Genomic DNA, 14,578 nt, shown 5'->3' with positions numbered 1-14,578 from the left:
AAGAAAGCTTTTGCTTGGTTTGTTGCTTCTATCCCTTTAAGTTTTAGTTGCCATATTCAGCAGATACTTTACTTTTTAAATCACTGATTAAGAGGCAAATTAATTTAAGGGCTCTAACTTCTCTTTACTGTCGGCAATTTAGATGCTTATTAAGTGGTTTAAAGTTTATTTAATTAAAGATATACTCCTTCACACCAGTGGTAAAACATTTAGAATTTATTTCTTCTGAAATTTAAGTATTATCACCTTTTCTGTAGTTCAAGAAGAATTTTAAGAGAAGTAATTTTAAGAGATGTATACGTAATTCCCTCATTCTCAAAGAATACCTAATCACTAATTGCACTGAACAGTCTCCCTCTTGCCTGTTTTATACGTAGAAAAATTAATTGGCCCTTACAGTGTTACACCTTTGCTTGTTCCTAATACAAATATTATGTTCCTACTCACTCTCTATTTCAAAGATTAAGAAAGACTGACAGTAGGAGGAGGGACCACTTAGCTAGAGATGGGTCTGGAATTCAGGCATTAAGCTAAATCATACACTGCTCTCAATCTTTTTTTTTCCTATTGTTTCTTCCCCAAATTTAAAACCTATTCTAGAACAAGAACAATGAGCCTTATCCAATATATCTTTCAGAACAGCCCAGAAGCTGCAGCCATAATACAGAAGACCACACACACAGTGGTTTCTTGTGAGGAAGCATGAGTTTGTTGTGCTTGCCCCTTCTCCAACACCTCTAGGGAGGTTACTACAGACATTATCCCCTGTCTTCACCTTCCCCACAAAGCCTTTGGATGTAACTACTGCAGAGGGGGTGTAACTGGTGAAAACAAACCCCACGACATTTCTTCAAAGATTGTTGGTGATGAAGAACAGAGCATGGACCAAGTCAGAGGGTGTGACCACACCACCTCATTCTAAACCTGGAACGAAATTCCTGGCAGTTGTAGATATTTTAGACTTCTTTTATAGAACTATTTATTAACTATTAATATTGATATTAATTTGTCATAAATTAATTTCCCCAAATTAAGTCTGTTTTGCCCAGAGAGTAATTTGTAAGTGAGTGATGCCCCTCTCTTTATCTCAACCTGTGAGCTTTCTTGTTTTGGTTTTTCCTATTTCCTCCTCCCATTTCACCCAGTAAGGGGGACTAAGTGAGTGGCTGGGTGAGAGCTTGGCTACCAGCCAAGAACAGAAGTCCAGCAAAATACAAGCCATTTGTAAGATTGGGACTTAATACTAAGGACAAACAACAAAAGAAGTAAAAGAATTCAGGCTGTCAGTCTCTGTCTTCACTTTACATGTTTATGGATAAGGGTTGTCTGTGTTTTCTCTCCATGCCTGTGCAATGAACATCAAGAAGTTAGGAGATTTTCCATTTTAAATCAGCTTAGTACTTTGTACATCTACAAAACAGCTTCTATGAGATTGATTACAGAGTCCTTTTTGATTAAGAAAGCCCCTTTGATGTTTTCCAATGTCAGTGAGACCTGGAGCTGCTCAGGCTTTGCACAGCAGTTGATAAGTAGTATGTTTCTAGCAGTTCACTGGAAAGAAACACCCTTGAATCTGCAATTTGGTTAATAAACACAAATTAAGGTATACACCTCCCAAATTAATAACTTCCATGCATCTGCCTATATCCTTTTCTTGTCGAACAGCAGGCATATTGTTCTTAAATCTGTTCAATATCAGTTTCTTACAGAAAAAACATTTATTCTGTGATAATCTTGTGATTCAGCTCCTGTATTGCTTTGCTTAACAGTACATATGTAAAATACAAACTTCAGAAGCTAATACAAAACACCTTACAAAAGACAGAGTTGTAAAGGACGATGGAAATGGTTACAAAAGAAACAAAGCAGACATAAAAGTATTCTTAAAATAAAAAAGCACAATTTATTAAAAGATTAGAATACATGACAAAATAAAAGTGTCTTAAAACACTGAGCATGTTTAAGAACTGTATTTACATTTTTTTCTCCCATTTTAGAACTATAATTTGCTGGGGTTTTTATTTGTACACTTTATTAAAAATAAATCTTTTTCAATGTAACTAAAGAACAGATGCAGACAATGAGAAGAAGGGAACTGCAGCTTGAAATGAAGCCATTCCAGTGTAAGACAAGAACAGAGAATATGTTAGGGCTGAAAATTTAAATACGCCCTTCTTAAACTGAGAGGGCAGATTTTTTTTAACAGATCACCTCACAGTGCAAGTCTTTTTTCTATTTCATAATATCACATCAAAGTTACAGAGAAGACCCCAATGATCACTAGGGAATCGGCCACAGTCTAATTTTTCCAATCCAATTAAGTCCATACTTCGTGGAATAATATGTCCCTCACCTGCTGCAGGACGAAAGTAAATACGGTCAAACCTCATCTTGCACTTGTATGGTGCATCCAGGTTGGTGTTGGAGTGGGTGTCCCAAGTGTAGCGACAGTGCTGAGGTTTACCCAGAAACTCCCAGATATCCACAACGTTCTTAGGTAAGCTTCCGAGTTTAGTAACCTGAAAGCAGAAAGGGGAGAAAAGTCCCCAAGATATGAAATTCACAAGTGTTGCCTTGAGAAAGGGAACTGAAGTGTTTACATATGGCTTTTTCCTGCAAAACACAAGTTGGTAAGAACAGAGATACTGCAGATGTTTCTAAACTGTGGTATTTCTCAGGATGCTCTTAAAGCACAACCAATTCATGCAGTACTTCCTAAATCCAGAACACATTACAAAATAAATGTTCACCTCTGAAATTCTGCAGTATGTCAGTTAACATGGTGTTCTCTGAAATGTCATCCTAGTTTCACAGTGGGAGAAGTTGAAATACTTAACTTTTAATAACAATTATGTACAATTTCCACTTTTTACTATCAACAGCCAAAAATTACTTCCACTTTGTCATCACTTTTTGTCACTTTTTTCATCACTTTTTTTGTCAAATCCCTTTTTGTCTCTGTGACTGGCAAATAATGTTAAACTTAAAAGATCTATTTCTCTATAGCACCCCCTTATTTCATTGATTCAAGAATTAACTCTCTGAGAATCAGAGAGCTGGAGCAAGTGAAAATCAGTTTCTCAAAGTGAGAAGATGCTTTTGAAGTCAAAAGTAGACTATTCCTGCATCTTCTCAGTTATAAATATTGGCAATAAAGCACTGGGGAAGAGGGGCTCTTCATAAGCATCACCTCAGCTATAACAATGCCCCAGCATAGCAATGCTGCAGCTTCTATTTATTCATGCTTCCACTTCTTAAGAATAAATGTTGCATGTCTCTGTTCTGCCTCAGCAGGTCATTTCTCATAATGACAATAGAAAAACCTGCAGAGTTTGTCAGAGTAATTTCTCAAAATAACAAGTTGCCTTATTTCTATTTACCTCACTGTCTCTGAGGTTTGTATCCCCTCCAAATATAACAGTAGTGGACTCTGACTCCTTCTGCATTTCATTGAACACTATTTGCAGCTGCTTCACACGCTCCTTGGAGTGATCTTTAGTGCTTTCCAGATGAGAAGTCATAAGGCAAAGTTCATTACCAGATATGCTCACCTGGGCATGAAACAAAGAGGCAATGTTACTTTCCACACCGTGATAAGTTCAAACACAAAATCTAATCACAAAGTAAACTACTGAGTGACAGAGCTCTGGTTAACATTACGTTTGCATTGAATAAAACTGGCTTACAGAACAAAAACAGGCTTTTGGTTTAGTTTTCAGAGGTTATGAGACTAGAAAAGCAAGTAGAGCCATTAACTTACATATAAGTTTTAAGTTAGTTAGTACCAAATGTGACTGGGTTTGGAGAAGTTTTTCTGCTGTTTGAGACTTTCATAGAGTAAAGCCAGTCCAGCCTTTCCAGGATTTTTTTTTTTGTTTTGAAGGCAGCTCTTTAGTACATACTGACTCACATGTGCAACCAAAAGGTTCCTCATCATGGAGGTTGTTGGAAAAGGTATTATCTCATGTTTCAGTAGCTTCACTCTTGTTTTCTTCAACATTATGGCAGTGAAATAGCCATCTATGTTACCTAAAGTGGAACAGGGAAAGAAATGGTCGAAGATACCTCCTGCCATGCCATAAAGAAGTTTTGGTTCTGAAAAAAGACTTTTATTTACCATGACCTGGGAGCACCACATTGATTTGTAAGGTGTACAAAGTAATGAGTTAAAAGGTTCATAATAGCCTTGTGAAATTTTCAGATTTCTTAAAAAAATAAAATATTTAAGAAATTACTTTTTGTATGGCACTTTTTTTTGGCTACCCTTGCTATCAGTCTTCAAAATGCAGAAAAAAATACAAGGAAGCCACCACACAAGCGTTTCACATGCATAATTTGCATCAAAATATATGTTGATATCAAAACAAGTAATTTAAGTTCACTTTAATCTTTTCCTACAAATGGTCACAGACATTGGGAAGGAAGAATAAAACCAAACTTACTTATTCCAGTTTCTTTGTTAAGAAACTGAGCATTATTTCTTACCTGGAATAATGGTGTAACTGCTTGCTTTCATCTGTAGGAGGCAGAGATGTGGTGGAACAACTTCTTGTAAAAACACAACATCTGGATTGTATCTGAAATCAGCCAGACAAGATTTTAACTTAACTACTGAAAGGTAGTACTGTTACACTCTCAGGTAAAAAGAAACAGGCTCCGGGATTTCAACAGCACCATGGCCTCATCTCTCTAGATATTTTAACAACCTGGTTTAAAAAAAACCCCAAACCAGCTCTCCATCATATGTAGTAGCATGTAGACACATCATAATTGCTTAAAGGGAGGAAACAATGACTATTATGGACAGAGGACTGACATAGTAATAAAATGCAATTGACCTGGCAAATATTTGCACAGGCTTCATATACCACATACAAGAGAAATCAACTTCAGCAGCTGCAAAGCAGCTTTGGAACCTACTCTGCAACATTTAAGTTCTTTGGGAGAGTCTAACCACCTCCTCATTCCCTTACAAAAAAACCTGTGCAGGTAACCTCCAATTCATTTTTTCCACTCTCATTGATGCCAAGCTCTTTTATTTCTTAGAGCTATGCCATCAGTAACAGTTCATGTGGGACACCAGTCCTGAAAATGCTGATTTAGGCAAGACTGTACAGCTGTCCCTACTTTAGTTGTACTGCTGAATAGCCCTGCTCTAGGTAGGTGAAGCAAAAACATTACACCTTATTTGCGGAAGAAAAATACTTTCACTTCAGATTAACAAAATCAAGTGAAAAATTATTTAGCTAAGGAGGATTCTGCTGTTTTAAAAGGAACTTAAGTTATCATTTATTTAAATAATTTACTGATACGTTACTGTATAAGGGTAAATCAGTTTATGTAATGTTATATTGCTCAGAAATATATTCATGGAGGATTCTACTGGTGGAAGTATAAAAGTAACCACAGATTCTATTGCTTTTATCTTATCTGATACATTTTCTTTTTTGATAGACAAGTACCAGTAATGACTTCACATTTCACTATAAAATCTTCTTTGTTGTTTCAAACAAGTCTGCTCTAGCTTGAAGTTACTCATATTACTGGAATGAGACACACAAGTCCATTTTAACCTTCTCTGCAACTGAACAACATTATTCATTGTAAAAAAGCTTTTTATATAGCAATTGCAAAATACTTAAACTTTGTGAAGCTGCATAAGTACATACTTCTTCCAACCAGTGTATCAACTCTCATTCAGCTTTTTAAGATTTAAAAGTGACAGTATTGTTGCGTCCAAAGTTAAGATAATCTGGGCATGAAGAGTTGTAAATACCTAAAACAGGGAGATAGCTTTTTCCTTTAAGACTGATGACAATACAAAGATGAAGCTATACTTACAGTGTCAGGTAAGAACAAATTCCTTTAGCTCTTTCTTTTAGATTTCCTATATCCAGCCCATCAATGTTCCAGGTTAACAGTGAAAACCTGCTGTCATCTTCTTGTTGCTTTGGGTCCATGCTGTTGCCACTGGAATTACTAGTAGTCGCATCTGCTGTAAGGTCAATACTAAAGAGAGAGTTTATTTGTCAGTCAGCATGCATACTACTGTTCTTCCTGCAGCTCCCTTGCTTGTCTTCTAAAGGAAAATGTTTTAGACCTATCCTATAGGGCCCATCTAAAATCTTCCTAACAAATAAGTTAACATGTATTTGTCTCAACATAATTTAAAAGCACAATAATTAAAACATACAGACTGCAATCATACAGAGCTCTAGTACACAGGTACACAGGTGTTTTTTCCCCACTTCTTATCGACACAAGATAACTTTTACTGATTTAGGTTAATCATGCAGCAACCAACATAATCCAAGGCCCTTGAGTAATTAAATTCCTTCCCCATGATAGAGGCAAGCTATATTACTGTATACTCATTTTTCAAACACTTGACAGGATATCAGAAACAAAGGACAAAGTGCAGCCAGGACTTGCTTTTATGTGTGCTTCTCTGAAGTGTGTGCTTCTCTGAAGTGTGTGCTTCTCTGAAGTACAGCTGAGATGCTTCCAATTGCTGAACCCCCTGAGGAGATACATGTGCAAACTCACTCTCTGACAAATTCACAGTCCTTTTCTCTGGGAATATTCAATCCACAGCCCCTGCCTACTCTGTTGATCAAATACAGGCTAAACAACACTGTCCAAATTTGAGTGCCTAGTCCAGTAACTGGGCAATGCATTGCTAAAGAGAACCAGACTCCACCTGTTAACACACGGTGGTGCTGGTTTTGGCTGGGACAGACTTAACTTAGCAGCAGCTCATATGGTGGTGCATTTTGGACTTGTAAACAAAACAGTGTTGATACCACAGGGTTGTGTTAGCTGTTGTGAGCAGAGATAACACTGCACAAATGCCTTCTCTGCTTCTCCTACCATGCTGCCAGCAACTGGGCTGGGAGTGGGCAGGAGGCTAGGAGGGGACACAGCTGGGACAACTGACCCGAACAGCATATCCCCCTCCATATGTCACACTCAACATATAAAGCTGGGGGAAGAAGATGGAAGGGGGAGACATTTGGAGTGACGGAGTTTGTCTTCCCAAGAAGCTCTCATGAGTGATGGATCCCTGCTGCCTTGGGCATGGCTGAACACCTAGCTGGGATGGGAAGCACTGAATGAATTCCTTGTTTTGCTTTGCCTGCATGCACATCTTTAGTTTCATCTGTTAAACTGTGTTTATCTCAACCCTCGCGTTTTCACATGTTTAGTCTTCCGATTCTCTTGACCATCCCATTTGGAGGGGGGGGAGTAAGTAAGTGGTTGTGTGGGGCTGAGCTGATGACCGGAGTTAAACCACAGCACTGATAAAATGTAAATTCCTTGAGGAAAGTCTGTAACTAAATACATTAACTAGCATAGTTAAGACTAGATAAACTATATTTTGGCAAAATAGGGACATTACTTTTGTTCTAAAATACAGGATTTGCACGCACACATGAAAGAAAGGCCCTGAACCAAATTTTTTACCGGGAATTTAGTACTTGTTGTGTGCCTGGTGCTGCACAAACACCTGCATGCCTCCGGGTTGCTACGGAGGAAGAAGGCACCGCTCCATTCCCCTCGCCCCCACCGAGCCAAAGGGCCCCCAAAGCCCCCTCCTCCCGCTACAGCCCCAACCCACCCCCTACCAGGTCCCGGGCTCCGCGCTAGCCGGCAATATCCCTCCCTCCGCCTCCTTCTCCTCCTTCTTCGCCTCCTTCTCCACCGGCACCTCGAAATAGGCGTTCAGCGCCATCTGAAAACACAGAAGCAGAGAGGGCAGGGAAGGTGCCGCCGAGGCCGCGGCATCCCCACGGCCCCGCTCCCGGACCGTACCTCCATCTGCCAGTCGTTGCCGGCCAAGAAGCTGCGTGCCACCGCCACGTCGCTGCAGGTGATGGCGGCAAACTCGGAGCATAGCACCTTCCTCCGCTTGGCACGGTGTGACGCCTCGTCATCATCATCATCCTCCTCCTCTTCTTCTCTCTCCTCCCCCTCACGCTGCTGCTCCGGCTGCTCCGGCTCCTCCTCCTCAGGCAGCGGGTCCCCCGCCTGCGGGCACCGGAGAGCCTCACCCTCCTCCAGCCGCACCCCCGGCTCCATGGCTTCCCCAGAGGATCTGCGGGGAGACGCGGGCGGAAGGCGTGGGGAAGCTCCGCCCGCTGGGTTGCCGTTCCGGGGCGCGGGAAGGTGGCGGACCGGGCAGCATGGGGCTCACGTTGGAGAGCCTGCGGGAGGCCATGAAGTACATGGTGGAGTCGCGGGGCTTCGACCGAGTGCTCCACAAGGTACGGGCGGGCCGCAGGGAAAGGGCTGCGGGCGGGGCAGCCCCCAGGAGGGTCACAGCGGAGGGGACCGCCCGTCGGTCAGGAGCGCGGCAGCCCCTGACGGGAGAGGCGGGGCTGCTGGTTTGAAAGCCGTGTCTCCTCCGCCTGGAATCGGGGAGCTCTCGCCCCAGGGAGGGCAAAGGGTGGGTGCCCCCGAGCCGCAGGGGCCAGGGCGCCGTCGGTGAAGGCCGAGGCCGGCGGCAAATCCGGGCCCTTCGGGCGTCCGGTGCTGCCGGTCTGCCGCTTGTTTTCTCCGGGTTCAGGGTCCCCCAGCGAGGGTGTGTGGCTGTGGTGGTGACACACGGTAGAAAGCACAGTTGTTACTCAGTAACTAGAGCTGCCTTGCGGTATCTCTCTGAAAGAGGTCTGTGCTGTAAGGAGAAACAAAAAATCACCAAAAACCAACCTTCCATGAGTTATTTAGAAACTAGTATTATTCCCTTCTTGGTACCTGTGGCTGAGCTAGCTTTCAGGACTGTGAAATTATTAAAGAAATGATTCCTCTGCTTAAAAACCTAAACAGTAGTTGGTTATAACATCCCGCACCTCACCTCTCACCAGGTCAAGCATCTCAGTGCTCTGTGAGTTTCTCCACAAAACAAAAGTTTAGTTGGTTGGTAGGTCACTAATGTAATGCTACTTTGTGATCAAAAAAGAAGTTGAAGTGATGTTACTGTGTTGTCTTAGATTTTGTAGTGTGCAGTACTGAAGCTGATGCTCTCCTGAGGTCCTGTGAAGCAGTTTCCATATTCTCAGTAAATTTTGTAACACTAAAATTCTCCATTTAATTTCTCTTTTATTTGACTATGACACAGAATGATGCAGTAAATGTCTCTAAGAAAACCAACCATGTCAGAATTTATATTATTTTTCATTGTAGAGGAGCAAATACTTTTACTGGAAAACAAGTGCTTTCACTGACAGCACCATGATCCAATACATTTAAGGGAAAGTAGCTATTTACAAATCAATGCTTATTGTCTTGTTCTCCAAGATATTTTGGTCTTACATATAAAACCTATAAATCTTTATGTTTACAAAAGTAATTCAGTTATAGAGTCCACTTAGTTCTTAGTCACTTCTTCACTGTGGTAACTGAACTCTCCTTGGCCTTAAAATCCTACTAAGTGGAGAGCAAATGCAGTGTTTCAGCACATAAAGGTAACTGGCTGGAAGTGAGCCTTGTGAGGAAGGTTCCTTACCTTGCTCAGGAATTCTTTTAGACTTTTTCTGCAATCTTCCAGGGTTATGATGCTATGAACATAACCATAATAAAAAACAGTTTTGTTTGAATTGAAAGTGTCTGCTGTTTTTCTGGGAGATACCTGAATCTTTTCTTACCATAACTAAACATGACTCCAGATTTTTCCTGCTCTGGAGAAGACAGATATTTTTAGTGTGAAACTTTTCATCTCCGTCATCCGCCTTAGGTTCTGGTTTAATACCAATGTGGCATCTATGTAGGCCTTAAGGTCTGTGGGTTTTAAAACCTTTTTTCCAAAGCAGTGCATCACAGTAGTGGCTGAAAGCCAAAGCAGCATACTGCTCCCTGGGACAGACGTGTGGGAGGACAGGCACAGCAGAGCTGTGAGAAGTACAGACCAGCAGCTCTGGCTGCATGAAACCTGGGAAGCATTCAAATACTGAACTATTTTTGTCTAGGAGAGCAGGCAGCTGGTGCCAGATCGGAGCAATGGCAGATGAAACCTTGATGCTTTCCTTGCCTTGCGGATGGATTGGAGCACTCCTGATGGCAGTGGAAGCCATCTGCTCCCAGTGTCAAGAGTCAGTAAAGTCCTTATTAAAAACTGTCAGAATCTTAGGCCACCAGTCTGTGCAGCTTTTTTTATATTAGGACACTGACTCAGTGATTTCCCCTCTACTTAATTCCAACTTTTTCCATTCATAGATGGAAATTCATCTATCTTAGTATCATTTAACTGCAGAATTTGGTTAAAATTTGGCATATCAGGAAGGGTCATTGCCTGAAACTGAGCTTTTATATTGCATTTTAAGTAAAGAATAGTGAAACTGGAGGTACTTCAGTCTCAGTACCTTTTAAAATTAAAAATATTTAAGTCAGCCGATGTAGCGTGAAAATATGTATTTTTTTAAAAAGCTAGAAAATTAGTAGAAATTACAATAAATATTATGCTCACATTTAATTTGTGACTGTCTAAAGGTACTTTGAAGTCTTAGTTGTTGGTGAATTTTCCCAGCTTTGCATTTGTATTCAGATTTTTAATTTATTTCAGATTTTGAATATAGTGCTACTAACTGGAGAAACTTTGTAAAAAAATTTTAAGATACTGATTTGCAGTAACTTCCTGGTCTCAAATATCCAGCTTCTTGTGTTGGTTACAGGGGGAAGCATTGCACCGTAGATGTACTGTAATTTTTCTACTTAACACCTACAGACTAGAATAAAAGTGTATATGCAAGTCATGGTGCTGTCAGCCTTGGATACCTTGCTTGGATACTTCTATCCAGGAGTATGAATTTCAGCTCAGGGAGGCCACTCTGATCCATTTGCAGTGTTTATTTCAAAATCCTGATTTTTACTGGGGTTGCTCTAGTGCAGTGGTTAGTGAATTACTGGCAGTCTCATTTCCGTTTTGTGAGCTAACAAATTTGCCTTCACAGCTATGGGACACAGCAGTTTTGTGTTCCCTTTAATCTTGCTTTTAAATCACAGATTAATGTAAAAGAAAAATTGAAGAAGAATGTTGTCTCCTAAGCAATTCCAGAGAGCATAGCAAGTATTGAAGTTTTGTTAAGCTGTTGGTTTAAGTATTTATTTGCACTAAAAATACACATTTTTTCTAATGCAGCAGTCTTATGCTCAAAAATTATGGAGGTACCTAATGTGACAGTTGAATTACTGTATTTCCCATCTCTTAATTTGATTCGGGAGCCCTGAATTAAACAAGATTTAATTTCTGTTTGATTCAGGGCAGCGTCGGATGTTGGTACCACTGTCAGTGAAGTGTTTTATTCTTCTTTTGGTCATACAGATGAAACTTGTTTCTGCAACTCCTGGAAAAGTTGTTTGTGAAATGAAAGTAGAGGAGGAGCATACAAACAGAGGTGGCACATTACATGGAGGTCTGACAGCCACACTTGTGGATGTGGTGTCAACAACAGCATTGCTGTACACAGAAAGAGCATTGCCTGGGGTCAGCGTGGACATGAACATCACGTAGGTATCATCCACCACGTGTGCCAGAACATACTAAATTGCCCCCTTTCTAACACGGTATTGACTCCACTGTATGTCATTTTTGTGCTGTATTAGTTGATTAAAAAAAAAAAAAAAGGTGTTTTCTTAGTTTTTAGAAGTCTTGTTTTGATTAATCAAGAGGGAGAGGGGTGTTGTATGCAGGGATCTTGCTATTTAGTTGCAAAATTTGAGTTGGACTTTCTTTTATTGTTATACACATTTAAGAGATGGTACCCATCTAAATCTAGGGTAAGCAACTTTATATAAACCCTTTTTTATTATTCGTCCATGAAGTGTTGAAACAGGAAAAATTTTATACCAGTTTAGAAACAATTTAGCTCTGTTGTATGGCCATGTAGAGAGAGAATTACAATTTGAATCAGAATTTCTTGCTGGAGGATGATTCCTTTGCTTTAGGTCATCTAAAGGTAGTTTTCTATTGAGAATAGTTCTTTCTGTAATGCAAATTTAAAGCACAGTGTCTTGGAAAAAATAACCCAAGTTGTTCTGAAACCTTTGATCATGCTCTTATAGCTTGTCAGCTTTGCTTTTAATGAAGAGCTTATGACTGATTGTAACTAAAGTAATCCTGCTTGAAATAACTAACACAGAGCATTAAAAATCTTGGAAAAGCAACCCCTCACCAAAACTGTCTTTTTTTAAGAAAAAACTTTAAAAAGTGTGTGGGCAGCAAACTGTATAAAGTTCCCTTCCTTTCCCACCGAATACCCTCTGATTTCTCCACTGGGCAAGTGGGACTGGAGTATCTATTTAAGCTTCATACTAGCACTGTGATGACTGGGAAATTACTGGAAATTAAACCTGAAAGTCTCCTATGATACTGTTTTTCCCCTACAGTACAAGAGGCCAACAGCTGTATTATTTGCATTATTAAGTATTTGTACCCAATTACACATGGGCTAAAATCTTAAGAAACTGCTCTTTGGAAGTGATCCAAAATATGAGTTATATGCATATATGAGTTGCATAAGCTTTAGGAAATGTTATCTGAAGTAATATTAGTAGCTCTGTTTAACCCAGACTACTCCTTCTTTGAACAAGTGATATTGGATATTAAATACTGCTCTTATACAACTCTTCCTCTGTTTGAGAAGGAGGTTTTTGAAGAGTTGTCACTTGGAAGCTACTTTACGAATGGAAAGAAAAAAGGGAAACAGAAACTTTTTTGTGTGGTTTTTTAATCACTAGAGGATCAGCAGCAGCCTCTGAGAATGAAGCAAGATCGAAACCCTGCCCCCATAAACTAATGGGGCTTGTGCTCCATCAGCATTAGGTGTGGCTGACATACTTTTGACATGGTGTCATGTATAAAAATGGACTGGTTGATAAAATTTGTCTTAAAGATTTATACCCAGCAATTATACATTCTCCTCTAACATTTGAGTATTGTTCCCTTGCCACAGATCATGGCTGCATGATATTTCTCCTAATTCTTTCCAGACATTTTATGGGCGAATTTCTTCATATTCCCTGCAGTGTTTTAAAAGCACACCCACCTACTCATAATAAAAGCCAAGCATTATCTAATGAATGGAAATGCCTTAAACCTGGGATGCTTGAAGTCCTCCCAGATTTCCATGACTTTTCTCTGACCAGGATATGGGAAGCAGTTGACCTACGTGTAGGTTCCATACAGAAATTTTGCAGCTGAACCAGCCAGACTGGTTTTAGAAAGCCTGCAGGGAGCCAGCAGTGGCTGGAATAGGATTTGGAGATGAACTTTTAACTGAGGTCTTTGATACCAAAGTATTTTTCCTAAATGGAACAGAACTTGACTTCTCAGAACCAAGCCAGTTGGTTTCTTTCTAGCCTTCATTTTCTGAGAGAACTCTTACACTAACTTACCACTTCAGTACCTACAGGAACTCAAGGACTTAGAAGAAATGGGCGCTTGCAAACAGGCAGCTAGAGAGAGATGTGACTTTATTACCCACCTTTGCTAATTCCCTTAATGAGAATTTGTAATGTAAGAATAATCTTGGATTTGTGCTCTGTACAGCCTCTTACCTGTTAATTTTGTTCTTCATTGAAGATATGCTTCTGCCGCTAAGATTGGAGAAGATGTACTGATTACAGCTCAGATTTTGAAGCAAGGAAGAAATCTTGCATTTGCCAGCGTGGATTTAACAAATAAAGCGACAGGAAAGTTAATTGCACAAGGTAGACATACAAAGTTTCTAGGAAATTAAAATAAGAAAGTAATTTTTAAAATAATTAACTTGAGCTTAAGAGTCTCTTACAGAACAATTTTCTCATTTATGCTGTAAGACATCATCTGCACAAAGTTGTAGTAGTCTTTATAGCATTAGTCTCACTCCCATAATAAATAAATTTCTCAATTATCACCAAAATTGCTTCAAGCCTAAAATTAGTGCCTATTCTGGGATGAACAACACAATGTGATAGTATAAAGATGCATATGGCTTTTTTTGGTCAAGGCAGCAGGAGGAGAGTGTCTGGGTCAGCCATATGGTTTACTGATATAACAGTGTTTTAAGAGATACACATTTTCTTTGCCTTTGGTGTTGTCATGTGACAAAGCAATCCTGTCTTCAGGGCCCATAACAGTCACATTCAAACAACACTATATGCTTACAAACTAAGCTACCTGTTCTGTAAAGATGGTAGAATAGAGTTCCTGTAACAATGTGAAACTGCTTTGAAAGTGTAAAGCAGGCTGATACAGAATGTAATTTATTGATACTGTAACAAATTAAAAAGTATCCAATAAAGCTTTCTGAAAATTAATTTTCAAAGAATGTTTAATAGTTCTGTGATCTGTTTGTGCTGATTAAAATCTTGCCAGTATGGACTGGTTGAGAGAGGGTGTGTTAGAACCCTGGTACATGAATTCACCTGAGATTTCATCATGATTTCCCTGGGATTCCTGATTGTGAAAATGCAGTTACATCACCAGGGCTTTTCACTTCTAACCTACCTGAAGTCCTGGCTATATTTGTTTAAAAATGATCAGTAGAGAGTTAGAGATGTACCAAAAGAAACTTGGTGAGCCTTTCATCAGGCTAAGGCTTCT

The 14,578-nt window shown here is 39.9% G+C and overlaps 2 protein-coding genes across 3 annotated transcripts; one reads left to right on the top strand and one right to left on the bottom strand.

Annotated features, from left to right (window-relative positions):
* Positions 1 to 1,847: 1,847 nt before the first annotated feature.
* On the bottom strand, positions 1,848 to 8,182 carry TDP2 (tyrosyl-DNA phosphodiesterase 2). Of its 2 annotated transcripts, XM_030445876.1 has the most exons (8): positions 7,813 to 8,182; positions 7,626 to 7,732; positions 5,842 to 6,009; positions 4,486 to 4,577; positions 3,911 to 4,029; positions 3,381 to 3,551; positions 2,226 to 2,519; positions 1,848 to 2,195 (listed from the first exon to the last, which is right to left on the bottom strand). In XM_030445876.1, exons 1-7 carry the CDS (start codon positions 8,077 to 8,079, stop codon positions 2,238 to 2,240), a joined length of 1,206 nt encoding a protein of 401 aa, XP_030301736.1. In that variant the 5' UTR covers positions 8,080 to 8,182; the 3' UTR covers positions 1,848 to 2,195; positions 2,226 to 2,237. The 2 variants fall into 2 exon arrangements, with proteins under 2 accessions (XP_030301736.1, XP_030301735.1); XM_030445875.1 differs by having other exon boundaries at positions 1,848 to 2,519.
* On the top strand, positions 8,123 to 14,300 carry ACOT13 (acyl-CoA thioesterase 13). The gene is made up of 3 exons (XM_030445877.1): positions 8,123 to 8,264; positions 11,318 to 11,502; positions 13,577 to 14,300. The coding sequence occupies exons 1-3, from the start codon at positions 8,184 to 8,186 to the stop codon at positions 13,731 to 13,733; spliced, it is 423 nt and encodes a 140-aa protein (XP_030301737.1). The 5' UTR covers positions 8,123 to 8,183; the 3' UTR covers positions 13,734 to 14,300.
* Positions 14,301 to 14,578: the final 278 nt, after the last annotated feature.

This window comes from Calypte anna, chromosome 2 (genome assembly GCF_003957555.1).
Source record: "Calypte anna isolate BGI_N300 chromosome 2, bCalAnn1_v1.p, whole genome shotgun sequence".
In the NCBI taxonomy this organism is placed as follows: Eukaryota; Metazoa; Chordata; class Aves; order Apodiformes; family Trochilidae; genus Calypte; species Calypte anna.
This window is presented reverse-complemented; position numbering and strand designations above follow the sequence as displayed.